At 33.5% G+C, this 14,162-nt stretch overlaps 1 protein-coding gene across 3 annotated transcripts in view; it reads right to left on the bottom strand.

Annotated features, from left to right (window-relative positions):
* Positions 1-14,162, bottom strand: part of LOC102809658 (uncharacterized) — a 62,588-nt gene that overhangs the window by 41,924 nt on the left and 6,502 nt on the right. Inside the window, exons 1-4 of one of the 3 annotated variants that reach the window (XM_085490465.1) lie at positions 9,785-9,972; positions 2,545-2,727; positions 2,139-2,259; positions 1,470-1,927 (exon numbers count right to left, since the gene is read on the bottom strand). In XM_085490465.1, the coding sequence (XP_085346591.1) occupies positions 1,470-1,927; positions 2,139-2,259; positions 2,545-2,727; positions 9,785-9,821 (799 nt within the window). In that variant the 5' untranslated portion in view covers positions 9,822-9,972. Of the gene's footprint in view, positions 1-1,469; positions 1,928-2,138; positions 2,260-2,544; positions 2,728-9,784; positions 9,973-14,162 lie in introns of those variants that run through there. The other 2 variants (XM_085490467.1, XM_085490466.1) reach the window with 2 other exon arrangements.

The raw sequence follows: 14,162 nt of genomic DNA, 5'->3' as shown, positions 1-14,162 counted from the left end.
AAACCTACATTTATAATGGACCCAAATACATGTGGAGTTCAATGCACATGATCCAGGGCAAGGTGGACTGCTATAATCTAATTGTGGTGTAAGACCTACATTTATAATGACTGCAATACCTGTGGAGTTCAATGCACATGATCCAGGGCAAGGTGGACTGCTATAATCTAATTGTGGTGTGAGACCTACATTTATAATGACTGCAATACCTGTGGAGTTCAATGCACATGATCCAGGGTAAGGTGGACTGCTATAATCTAATTGTGGTGTAAGACCTACATTTATAATGACTGCAATACCTGTGGAGTTCAATGCACATGATCCAGGGTAAGGTGGACAGCTATAATCTAATTGTGGTGTGAGACCTACATTTATAATGACGGCAATACCTGTGGAGTTCAATGCACATGATCCAGGGTAAGGTGGACTGCTATAATCTAATTGTGGTGTAAGACCTACATTTATAATGACTGCAATACCTGTGGAGTTCAATGCACATGATCCAGGGTAAGGTGGACTGCTATAATCTAATTGTGGTGTAAGACCTACATTTATAATGACTGCAATACCTGTGGAGTTCAATGCACATGATCCAGGGTAAGGTGGACTGCTATAATCTAATTGTGGTGTAAGACCTACATTTATACTGACTGCAATACCTGTGGAGTTCAATGCACATGATCCAGGGTAAGGTGGACTGCTATAATCTAATTGTGGTGTAAGACCTACATTTATAATGACTGCAATACCTGTGGAGTTCAATGCACATGATCCAGGGCAAGGTGGACTGCTATAATCTAATTGTGGTGTAAGACCTACATTTATAATGACTGCAATACCTGTGGAGTTCAATGCACATGATCCAGGGTAAGGTGGACTGCTATAAACTAATTGTGGTGTGAGACCTACATTTATAATGACTGCAATACCTGTGGAGTTCAATGCACATGATCCAGGGTAAGGTGGACTGCTATAATCTAATTGTGGTGTAAGACTTACATTTATAATGACTGCAATACCTGTGGAGTTCAATGCACATGATCCAGGGCAAGGTGGACTGCTATAATCTAATTGTGGTGTAAGACCTACATTTATAATGACTGCAATACCTGTGGAGTTCAATGCACATGATCCAGGGCAAGGTGGACTGCTATAATCTAATTGTGGTGTGAGACCTACATTTATAATGACTGCAATACCTGTGGAGTTCAATGCACATGATCCAGGGTAAGGTGGACTGCTATAATCTAATTGTGGTGTAAGACCTACATTTATAATGACTGCAATACCTGTGGAGTTCAATGCACATGATCCAGGGTAAGGTGGACTGCTATAATCTAATTGTGGTGTAAGACCTACATTTATAATGACTGCAATACCTGTGGAGTTCAATGCACATGATCCAGGGTAAGGTGGACTGCTATAATCTAATTGTGGTGTAAGACCTACATTTATAATGACTGCAATACCTGTGGAGTTCAATGCACATGATCCAGGGTAAGGTGGACAGCTAGGTGATGATGAAGATGATAGCAATGAGAGGTTCAATGATTGATAATGGTCAGCTAGCTGAATGGAAGCAGATGGTGGCAATATGACTTCAGTTTCATCATAGATATTCTCATCTAGTGAAGGGGAGTGTGCTGTTCCATCCGGATTGATTTCCGGTCTTCCACTCTTATTATTCCCCAGTTTTGGAATGTTATGAGCAGACAGCTTTCTGGTTCTGAAGATGATTTTTTTCATGATATTTTGTCTACCTTCTGTTTTCAGACTTTTTCCCATTGAAGGTTGCACTTTCACATCAGTGTCTTCATAAATATTCTCATCATTTACAGCTATATTACTTTCAGTTTTGTTCTTTCTTTTTCCTGCATTTGTTTCTATGGGAACTGGCTCCTCATATACATTATCATCATTTTGGCCCCTGTAATAAAATAAATTAATAAAGATTGTCTAGCAGTATAGACTGAAAACATGTCAGCATTATCAACAAATTCTGTAGCTCCCTCTAGTGTCTGAATTACAAATTTCAATTGTTTTTATTCTGACAAAACTACAAAAATGAGAGCACCCTCTACAGGAAAATTACTATTTTACTTTGTTTTTCGTCCTTTTCTGACCAATATCATACATACCCATTTTTGTCTGCAGTTTTAGTTTCTACTTCCTCAGCGTAATCATAACTCAACGTATTATCATACACACAACCAGCACTGTTATTATTCTGCTCAGAAACTTCTAACTGGGATGGTTCACCTGCCATGAACACATAAACAAAGGTTTTAAAAATGGCCATGACTTATGGGAAATTTGTCAAGTCAATACAGAATGGGTTGTCATCAGAATAAATTTGTTTGCTCATTTCAACACTTCTTTTAATTTCTTCAATCTAAGTATAAACATTCGTGAATTAGTCTGTGCGCCAAATGTATTTTACATGAGTTGTATATGCAGCAAGAGAACCCATATTGAACATGACACTTTGCAATAACTACAATGTTATTATGTTGAAGAAAATTGATAGTGGCTGATATGACTTACATGATGGTGGAGCTGGTGGTGGAAGAGATGGCAAAGAATCTCGTCGTGGATTGCGATATTCGCATATTTTTTCTATTTCTGTTGTCAAAAACAACCTCCTTTCTTCAGCTGTGGCTGTGAGTTTTTCTTTAGTCAGAACATTCTCAAAATAATCCTGTAATCCCGGCATTAAGTTTTCAAGAGCTGTGATACAAGATAACAAAAATTTGATTCAACAGAACAAAATTAAGTTACTGTAAAATACTTTATTTTTGCTTGGAATTTATTTTCGTTATTTTCGCCGAAGGAGTGATTCAGTAAAAATAAAATCCAGTGAATTTACCTTTTTTCCTAGATTTTACATTCAACTCACCAAAAATCAGTGAAAATAAATTCCATACAAAATACCCAAAAAGTCTTTTCAGCGAAAATTAATTCCAGTGAAAATAAATTATTTCACAGTATAATGCTAGACAAAAAATCAAAATTGAGCAGCAAAATTACAGAGGAACTCTATATTTGCAAAATTTTCTCTGTGAGAGACCAAAGTGTCTCAGTGAAATTTGCCAATCTGAGAACACTCTTTTTTAATTTCATCAATTTTGTATTAAGTTAGTTCTGATTAAAGGCATTTTTTTTCTGTGAAGTAAATTTGCATATTAGGTGGAACGCTACACAGATAACTCATAAAGTCCACATTATTGAATTTGGTTTTTCAACCATTCTGAGTACACAAGAATGGCCTGAGAATAGGTATGTGCTGTAAAATACTTAGCTGGAATTTTGAGGTGTTTTGTATGGCATTTATTTTCACTGATTTTTGATGAGTTGAATGTAAAATATAGAAAAAATGGTATAATTGCTGTATTTTATTTTCACAAAATCATCCCTTCAGCAAAACTGGCAAAATTGAATTCTAAGCATGAATAAAATAACTAGATAGTCAGCACAGAATTCTTTCATCATTGATTGGCTGTCTCCATGACTTTAGTACATTACAATAGAAACATACATATACATAGACTGACTCGTAGTCTAATATCCATACATTTTTCATGAATATAGATAGTATCCTGTCTATGATCTATAGTTACTGTAAATTGTTTGTCATTCAATATTCCAATAAAATATCAGTGTGGTAAAACTAACCAGTCCCAACCTTTTGAGTGCCAAAAACAACTTTTGTCACCAATCAAAAAATAGTTCTAGATACCATCTGTGCATATTAATTAGGTAATTTGCATACCATTAACCTTTGAGCACCAAAGTCAACTTTACTCACTATTCACTAAATAGTTCTATATACCGTCTGTGCATATTAATTAGGTAATTTGCATATCATTAACCTTTGAGCACCAAAGTCAACTTTACTCACTATTCACTAAATAGTTCTATATACCGTCTGTGCATACTAATTAGGTAATTTGCATATCATTAACCTTTGAGCACCAAAGTCAACTTTACTCACTATTCACTAAATAGTTCTAGATACCATCTGTGCATATTAATTAGGTAATTTGCGTATCATTAACCCTTTGAGTGCCAAAAACAACTTTTGTCACCATTCACAAAATATTATTTTTTCGAAAAATTGTCCAAAATTATTAACAAAATTACAATAGAAGTATAATATGTTGCACCAAAGTCAACCATCCAAAATCAAAACATGTATCATTTTTTTCATATTTTTTTCCCTAATTTTGTTTAAAATTATCAACAAAATTACAATAGAAGTACAATATGTTTCACCAAAGTCAACCATCACAAATCAAAACCTGTATAATTTTTTTCATATTTTTTATTCATATTTTGATCAAGACTTGTACCCAGTAGGAAATTATGGTTATTTGATCCAAAATTATCAACAAAATTACATACATACATTTTTGTAGAGATCACTATCATTGGTGTTCAAGAATCCCAAATTAATTTTTCACATTTTGCGATTTACGAAATTAAGACAGTTTACAAAATATTTCCAATACATTTCAACAAATGCTGGAATTAACACAACTTTAGCAGCAAAACCCTGATTTGATACTGTAATCCCATGAATGTAAAATAAACCTGCATAAATAAAATATTTCCACATTCTTTCAAAATATTTTAATAGAGACATATACTTCATGAGAAATCATATCAGTATGCTTCGAAAATAAATAAATAAATTATAGTAAAATATATAAAAATGTGAAAAATGTTCACACCGAAATGTTGGCGAGAACAAACATGGCAGACAAACAGGTAACTGGCAGCATAGTAGTTGTGGCATCAGACTCAGGTTCAGTAGACCCAAGTTCAAATCCTACATTAGGCTGAACCAGGCAGTCGAGCCCTACTCAATTGCACTGACTGAGATTTATAAAGGTTAAGGTCCGGAGGTGCTTGTGTTTGACTGAGCCTAATGTCAGGATAGCAGCATTGAATTGCCATTTGATAGAGAGATGGCTGCACAACCCTGTCATGTAGTTCCAAACACAAATATGACTTCAGTGCCAATAATGCAGTATGTATCAGAACTACCACTTGCAATTTGCACATATGAAAAAAAAATTTAGAGAGAAGGGTGACATTCAATGTCTGGAACTGTTGCTTTAATTTAAGAAAAAAAACAAAAACAAAAACAAAACATGGCAGCCAAATGGTTAAGGTAATTAATGTTTTCACAACTGTATCTCTAGTGTGTTATGTAATCATTCAAGCATACTAAGTACATGCGGCTCTACTGATGTCAGAACTTAATTTATCACCTATTTACGGAATCTAATGAATTACATTACACAGAAATATTTTTTGTTTTAACTTTCAATGCATATATTTGTCACGGTTTTAGATTCTGTTTCCGATAACATGACATAATCTTACAGAAATTGGTCATGAGAAGAAAATCAAAGACGCGTTTGATTTAACTGAGATCAATGTTTTTCGGAAGCATCTAGAGAGCCTGAGTACATCGAGTAAAACAACAATTGTTTTCACATTGTTAGCTTTGAGGGTGAAGCTGTCAATCCCTATTATTTACACTATGGAATAATGGGAACACCAATGTTTACACTTTTCACTTTTTTCCCATTGTAGTGTTAACCTGCTAAAAATAGTCGCCCCCAACACACTTTTGGGACAGGAGTTTCCTAAAACTTTGCTAAATTACTTTTGTAATTGGTTGTTTGACATTCCAAACTAGTTTCTGAATTATAAATTTCAATTGTTTGTATTTAACTCATTTTCAAATCTAAAATGGCCGCCAAAGCAGTGTTTAATGCTGCTGTATACAGAAATCTCAGTCATTGATTGTTTCTATGGAAACAACTCGAGCTCCCCCAATTTTATTTACGGTACTTTTTGCCCTTTATTTGTAGTAGTTTTAAAAATTGTTAATAGATCTTCTAATTAGGCATTTGCTTCTTATTATTGTGCATGTCAGTTTTTAATCTGCAGTTGTTTTTGCAAAAATAAAATAAAACCAAATGGACAAAAGGTGATTTCGTTTTTATTTTTTTGCCAAAACCCATCCATTAGGTTCTGAATTCTATAGATTTTCTCATCAACTCTTTGCTGAATTTTCTATATTTTCGTATAATTGTTTTGTTATGTATTGAGCAAATGAACTTAATTTCCCATTGTCTGCAGGTTTTGAACAAAAAAACATGGCAAAAATGTACAGGCTTATTTTGTGAAAGACGACAAAAGCTGATGTACATGTGCTTTTAATAAAGCAAATACACATACATAACCTGTATACAATGGTATTGACTTATATAGCTCAGAAGTCTATTGCATTGTGGTCTAGATGACCTCTATATAGTCACCCCAGGGTAACAATGCAGCTTTCAAAACAAGAGTGAGTGTGTGGGTGTCAGTCACTCAACATGTTACGCCATAACACAGCGTATTTTGAAAACATCATTGTGTCATCTGGCATACTGAGTTCCATTTCAACCTTGTTTTACTAAACACAGCTACAGTAAGGTCACTTCTAGTTTATGCTACTGTAACAAATTAACATCGCAAAAACAAACCACAAAAAAGTTGACAAAACACTGACAAAATGTTTTCTTTGGCACATATAATTGTTCAACATTTTATTGTATGTTGAAACAGAATATAGTTCAACAGTGTCTGTGAAAAACACTTCAAGCATGTCTGTAGCAATCAAATTCTTCATCAAAAATTGATACACAGTTTTCTCATTTGTGGTATTTTGAATAACACACATCATTTCAATTCCACATTTGAATTACCTACTGTAAAATACTTTATTTCAGCTGGAATTAATTTTCGCTGAAAAGATATTTTGGGTGTTTTGGTATGGAATTTAATTTCACTGATTTTTGATGAGTTGAAAGTAAAATAGAGGAAAAAAGATAAATTCGCTGGATTTTATTTTAATATAACACCAAATTTTGAAGGTAAATAAGTATTTGATTCATAATATTTTGAAAAACCTCAACAAATTACATGTGTTGTAAATGAGCTTCAAGAAATCCTACACATTGATGCCATACACACAGAATATCCACACCCAAAACCCGCAAATTTTGACTATTGACAAAAATATAATAACACTTATACTCCATGAATGCAGGGTGGTGATAAAAGTGACAACTTCCTCTAGGTGTGGAGATGAAAGAAAAGTGGGAATACAACAAATATGTGACATATCTTGGTGGTAAAAACGGAGACTCTCCTTAAGTAATGTTAACCAGCATGTATGATGACACCCACAGGAAACCCACAACTTTACGTGAGACATTCAGAAAGTAGACCTTAATTGAGTTGGTTTTTGTATACTTTACATAATATTTGTTGTCATCAGTGTGATCACGGTTTAACCATTTTATCATCAAATAGTCCTGATGAAGTATGCATATTCCTTCAGAAGCTTGGGGCAAAAATAGCAAAATTTTTGGAGTAAAAACTGAAAAACTCAAATTTAGTCTGTTTGCTCCAAAATTAGGGTTCATTTCCAGAAATATTGAAGAATATATAAAAAAAAATAATGCAGAATAATTTGGACGAGAAAGTCTGGTGGTGAAAATTTTAACATATTGCAGCCAGAATTACAATTATTAAAATCCCTTCTCTATCAGCAGAACACGTAAACATAGACTAAATAATTAAATGCTGTATCTTGATCATACCTCTGTAATTTACATGACATGAAATGTGCTTCTAATACAGAAATTCAGAAAAGAATTTTACGTTTTAGGCGTTGGTGTTACAAACTATGAGAAATGATATGGAAGAAAAAATTTTCACCCAGTTATGAGCTTGATTTGTTTTCGAGATATTCTGTACAATTTTTGCATTGCCTATACAAATGTGTGCCTATGTTTTCTCAGTGATGATTTTTCAACAAATCTACCATAATCCCCCCTTTTAAAATGGTCATCCCCTTTATAATAATTAGTTCATTTTTTATTTCTTTTGTCACACAAATGTAAATCTTTTTATCAGACCACTTAACATTACACACCTTCTTACAAGTTCTTATAATGTCTTACAAAAATTCATGGTTAGTTTAATACCATACATTGTTTTGATTGGCACTCAGGATAAAATCATAATTGAATATATCAAAACACACAGCAGTAGACTGACTAAAATTTCCATGAAAGAAACTCAAGTTTGCATATAGAAAATCAAATATCTTATAAGATTCATTTCCAGAAATGAAATGAAAAATTAAATTGAAGGTCTTGCTGATATATATTTGTTGATCTTGGCATGTAAGAAGATGGAAGGAGATTATAAAGTGGTTATTATACACCTGTATTGGAAACATTCCATATGACACTTGGCCAATTTATGTGCTTAGAAAACATTGGCACAGTTCACTCCACTGTTGCAGCTACTGGTCTAAATGTTTTATTTTGGATTTCTCTCTTGATGTCAAAATGAATAGAGTTAGAACTGTTTTAAAAATTATTCGAAATATTTGTTTCTTCTGTTTAATGGACAATTTATTAATTAATTAAATTTTACACAATTGTGAGGCTATAGTTAGTTGGCCTTGTGAGATTTTAAACCATGAAATGACCAGTTTGCATAAGAATATGAATACAAGTGTGGGATTTACGATCTCCATATCAATACAAGTATACGGTACATGTGAAATACGCCCAGTAGGTTTGATGGTTTACAATCTACATATGAAATACAAGTGTGGGGTTTACAATCTACATATGAAATACAAGTGTGTGGTTTACAATCTACATATGAAATACAAGTGTGGGGTTTACAATCTACATATGAATACAAGTGTGGGGTTTACAATCTACATATGAAATACAAGTGTGGGGTTTTAAAATCTACATATGAATACAAGTGTGGGGTTTACAATCTACATATGAATACAAGTGTGGGGTTTACAATCTACATATGAATACAAGTGTGGGGTTTACAATCTACATATGAAATACCCCCAGTAGGTATGGTGGTTTACAATCTACATATGAAATACAAGTGTGGGGTTTACAATCTACATATGAATACAAGTGTGGGATTTACAATCTACATATGAATACAAGTGTGGGGTTTGCAATCTACATATAAAATACCCCAGTAGGTTTGGTGGTTTACAATCTACATATGAAATACAAGTTTGTGGTTTACAATCTACATATGAAATACAAGTGTGGGGTTTACAATCTACATATGAATACAAGTGTGGGGTTTACAATCTACATATAAAATACCCCCAGTAGGTATGGTGGTTTACAATCTACATATGAAATACAAGTGTGGGGTTTACAATCTACATATGAATACAAGTATGGGGTTTACAATCTACATATAAAATACCCCCAGTATGTTTGGTGGTTTACAATCTACATATGAAATACAAGTTTGTGGTTTACAATCTACATATGAAATACAAGTGTGGGGTTTACAATCTACATATGAATACAAGTTTGGGGTTTACAATCTACATATAAAATACCCCCAGCAGGTTTGGTGGTTTACAATCTACATATGAAATACAAGTGTGGGGTTTACAATCTATATATGAATACAAGTGTGGGGTTTACAATCTACATATAAAATACAAGTTTAGTTTATGTTTCCCGCTTGTTAATTATAATGTCAAAGAATGCCTAAAAAGATTAGCAACAAACAGGCATGCCTGTATTGGTGAAATGCAAATAACTGTGAGCCATTATTGCGATATTCAATCAATCCAGATGATAGACACAGTTTCTAAACATTCTGATTAATGAAGACCATTTTAGAAAATTACAAAACAAAGAATTTAACATACCTTTCAAAAGACTTAATAACCGCTGCATCATCACCATAGCGATAAACAAACCAACATCAAAAGTTTTCTGAACATACAAAATTACTGCTCGCTTGATAATGTTGGCAAACAAGGTTTTCTGAACATTCAAAATTATTACTCGCTGTAGTGTCGGCAATCTGGACACTGCTAGCGGGACAAGGGTACAGCACTTATAGGACGTACGTTGAGAAAACCACTTATATAGGTATATGCTTCGTAGGCATGAGTCATTTTGCGTATCCATTACGTCATGGTGGTTTTACTCTGTATAAAGTGTCGGGAGTGATGCCAGGTTTAATAGTTTATTTACACATCGGCAGTGTTCCATGTATGCGATACACAAATCCAAACCAACATGGCTATCACCCATATAATGACTGACAGCAAATATAAAGTGTTTCGTAAAAGAAGAAAGGCATATTTTGAAAAATGTAGCCTGTAATATATTTTATTTTTCAACATCAATATTTTATTTCATTTCAATGGCTTGTGTTTTCAGGTAATTGTAGATACCACATGTATCTGGAACTGTACTGTTGTAATGTGATGGGAGGGGCATTAGAGTCAAGCAGTTTTGTTAAAAAAACACTACAGTTACTTTGGAATAGGACAAACTATTTTGACCATTTAACTGCAGCTACCAAAATTTGATGTGATTTGATCAATAGTGTTCATAGCAACAAAATCGTACAGAAGTCAATAAATGTAAACAGCCCTGGAATGAAATTCAGTTTCAGTTTGTAAATTGTATCTCATTCGATGTGGGTCCCATACGACATATAGAATGTTTGTAAAATAAATTGTTAGTTTATATGAAATTTCTTTAATAGGTCTTTTACTCCAAACTATCCCATCATGCATTATGATTGTTCATCCATGTAAAACATAAATGAAATTCTCATATGACTGGGCTAATAGCCAAAGAAAAATTATTTACAATCAAGTTAAGAATTCAGACTATTTCTGCGGTTTTAGCAACACATTGGTGTGTTTTTGAGTTCTGGCCTATACTGTAATCAATACCAGTCAACAAGTTTTCAGTTCATAAAGAAACAGGTCACTTTAATGTTTGTTTTCCTTAACCACCTTCTGATTGCAATTTTTCTCACAAAAATGTTATTGTTTCAACATTCTTATGTAATAGGGAAATACGACTACATATTTTATTTGCTTAAAAGTTCAAGTTACTAAATGATAGAAAAAACAAATTTTGTTTATGATTGGAGCTGCTACGAGGTGTCCATTCATACTATGATACATTTGTTTTGTATTATTAAAGATAATGGGAGCTACAGAAATTATATCGACAACATCACAAACATCAGTCAACTGTGGAAAAAGCACCTTTTTCACTATGGAAGGCATGCTTTGACACAAAGCTAAAATGTCAATAAAAAAGATTGATGTAATGGCTCTTTTCAAATACTGTAAAATACTTTATTTTAGCTGGAATTAATTTTCGCTGAAAAAACATTTTGGGTAAAAACTAATTTGTATTGAATTTATTTTCACTGATTTCTGACAAGTTGAATGTGAAATATAAAAAACAAGAAAAAAAGGTATATTCGCTGGATTTTATTTCCACTGAATCATTCCTTCAGTGAAAATAGTGAAAATTAATTTCAAACAAAAATAAAGTATTCTACAGTATGCTCAATTATTAGAATACATTTTTTTCCATTCATATTTCTGATATTCCAAGATACACATGACATGTTGAGGATTCAAATCCATGCATATTTCTTAACTTATATAAATTATTAGCTGAAACTTGGTACATTGTACATTCAGATAATCCATAGAATGGATTTCTTCATGGTTGAAATATGTGAATACTAAAATTGCATTCACACTTTTATATATGCAAAATACCTCCCAGTGATTATTCTCATCTTCATGATGATGCAAAATTATAAAATCAGAGGGTATGACAAATCCTGAAATATTGGAGCACTGAAGCTAGACTCCACTTGATAAAAACAAGATAATCAAATTTTCCTTGTTGTGATCACCCTAAGCCATTTGTATTTTGTTGTTTGCATGGCTTCCTTTATTTTCGTACCACTAAATTTGATTCCCAGAATTCTGTTGGATAAGATTTTTTTAAAACCCAAAGTCCATATGAAGTTTACAGGGATCAGTGACTCAGGTTTCCTACAAAGTAGCTACAAAGTAACTTAATTCTGTCCAATTAATTCTAAATTAGTGTGAAAAACAACACTGCAAAATTTACTGTAAATGCATTAATTATTCACTGGGTTTTAATTCCACTATTTTCGTGCATCCACAAAATTAAATACATGAACATGTAAAATAACAATATATCTTATTGTTTCCCTGCCAAGTTTGTGAAGTTGAAATCACATGAATTTAATCAAAATAGTGAAAATAAATGGTTTCACTATCACTCAAAATGTGCACATTGTGTCCATCCAATTATCAGAAACTGTGAAAAAATCAATTTGACTATTAAAAGAAAAACTCAGACATCGTGGAATTAGCGTGAATGCGTACGTGTCCTGGAATGCAAGTGACACAAACCTTGAATACAGACTAGACACGTGGCTAATTTCCAGTCAACCACAGTACCTGTCTTTTCACCTTGGCATGTACGTGTTGCACACAATGAAACGTTGACATGCAGCATAATGTCAAACGTTGCACGTTCACAAGGACGGACAAGGTCTAAAATTGTCTAAGACCTTGATAAACACAACAGTTTTCATATATAGTTTCGGAAGAGGTTGCCACTATTATTCAGCCTAAATTGTCCGGACATGAATGATATGACAATACGGGCAATTCTAGACAAGATTTCCTGTTAAAAGTACATATATTGATTCAACACTGCTAAAACCGATTAGGGTGGGTTTCTATATTTACTGTAAAGAGAAGAACCAGATTGAAGCAGTTATAAGTTTTATATTAACATCCTGAATACATGACTGCGATATTTATTTTATTATGAGGAAGCTGTCAATCTGTGTACAATGTATGTTGTTTACAAAATTGGCTTTCGCTTCCTAGTTGTAATTTGATTCCAAGTAAATATTGTTGCCCAATTACATCAGTTACTTTTGAAGGGGCATGATCTGCGACATGCAATTTTTCATTCAATACGAAATATTGCGTAATGCATGAAAGACGTAGATTTGATTTTGAACTTGAATTTTATTTTTTACAGCTTAAGGTACTTCGCCGCCATTAAAAAAAACACACTCAGAAATTGTCAAAATCCAGCAAGTTGGGCTACTGCAATGTTCAAAATTCTGAAATAAAAATATATGGTAATTTAATTTTGGTACTTTATGTACAATACTTAATTCGTACATTGAGATACTAACAAAATAAATATGCACACTAACACTTTTTAAACCAGCTTATAACTAACTGAATCAATCTTTAAAAGTGACATATATCATCTACAGTACGGTTAAAATCAATCAAACTTTAATAGACCACATGTATACGTTATTGCATTTGAGTACCACAATGTCATCAAATATACCAGTAACCTTAACCCCTCCCCAATAATTGGATCAGCCCTTAAAGTGACATACCATCTACAGAACACTTAGCAATCAATTCACCTTAAACATACCATATACATATGATATTGAGTACCACATTGTCATCAAATACACCACTAACCCCCCCCCTCCATAACTGGATCAACCCTTAAAGTGATATACCATCTTCAAAACACTTAGCAATCAATTCAACGTAAACATACCATATGACATTGAGTACCACATTGTCATCAAGTACACCACTAACCCCCCCCCCCCAATAACTAGATCAACACTTAAAGTATCATACCATCTCCAAAACACTTAATAGCAATCAATTCAACATAAACATACCATATACATATGATATTGAGTACCACATTGTCATCAAGTATTCCAGTGACCCCCCTCAATAACTAGATCAACCCTTAAAGGCCCAGGTATACTATAAATACGCTCCTGAACAATAGGGATTATTTCCTTGCTTGTCACGCTGTAGTAAACAGCTCCAGCCAAGCTCTGGTAAAAACGTGTTTTCTCGAACTTACAGGTCGATTATGTCGTGCCAAAGTGGATGCATGTGATTATGAATATCACAGCAGTGACTGTGTGTAATATTTATGACAATAAATTGTGTACGAGCTGAGATTTTGGCGGATAAAAGTAAAAAACATGAACCGGGGAAAGGGATGCGCGACTAATCTTGAATAATTACTACTGTCAATCAAAGTCACGTGATGTTGGGCCGCTGAAACAGGATGCCTCATAGGCTATGCAAGTGATTAACACCATGCTTTAGAATAGCCACACCTCCAATTCACACTTGCCCGGGGCAAGTGAATTGGGCC

This window comes from Saccoglossus kowalevskii, chromosome 15, assembly GCF_978046115.1.
Source record: "Saccoglossus kowalevskii chromosome 15, keSacKowa6.1, whole genome shotgun sequence".
Classification (NCBI taxonomy): Eukaryota; Metazoa; Hemichordata; class Enteropneusta; family Harrimaniidae; genus Saccoglossus; species Saccoglossus kowalevskii.
Note: the sequence above shows the minus strand (reverse complement) of the source record. Positions and strands in the feature narration are given on the sequence as shown.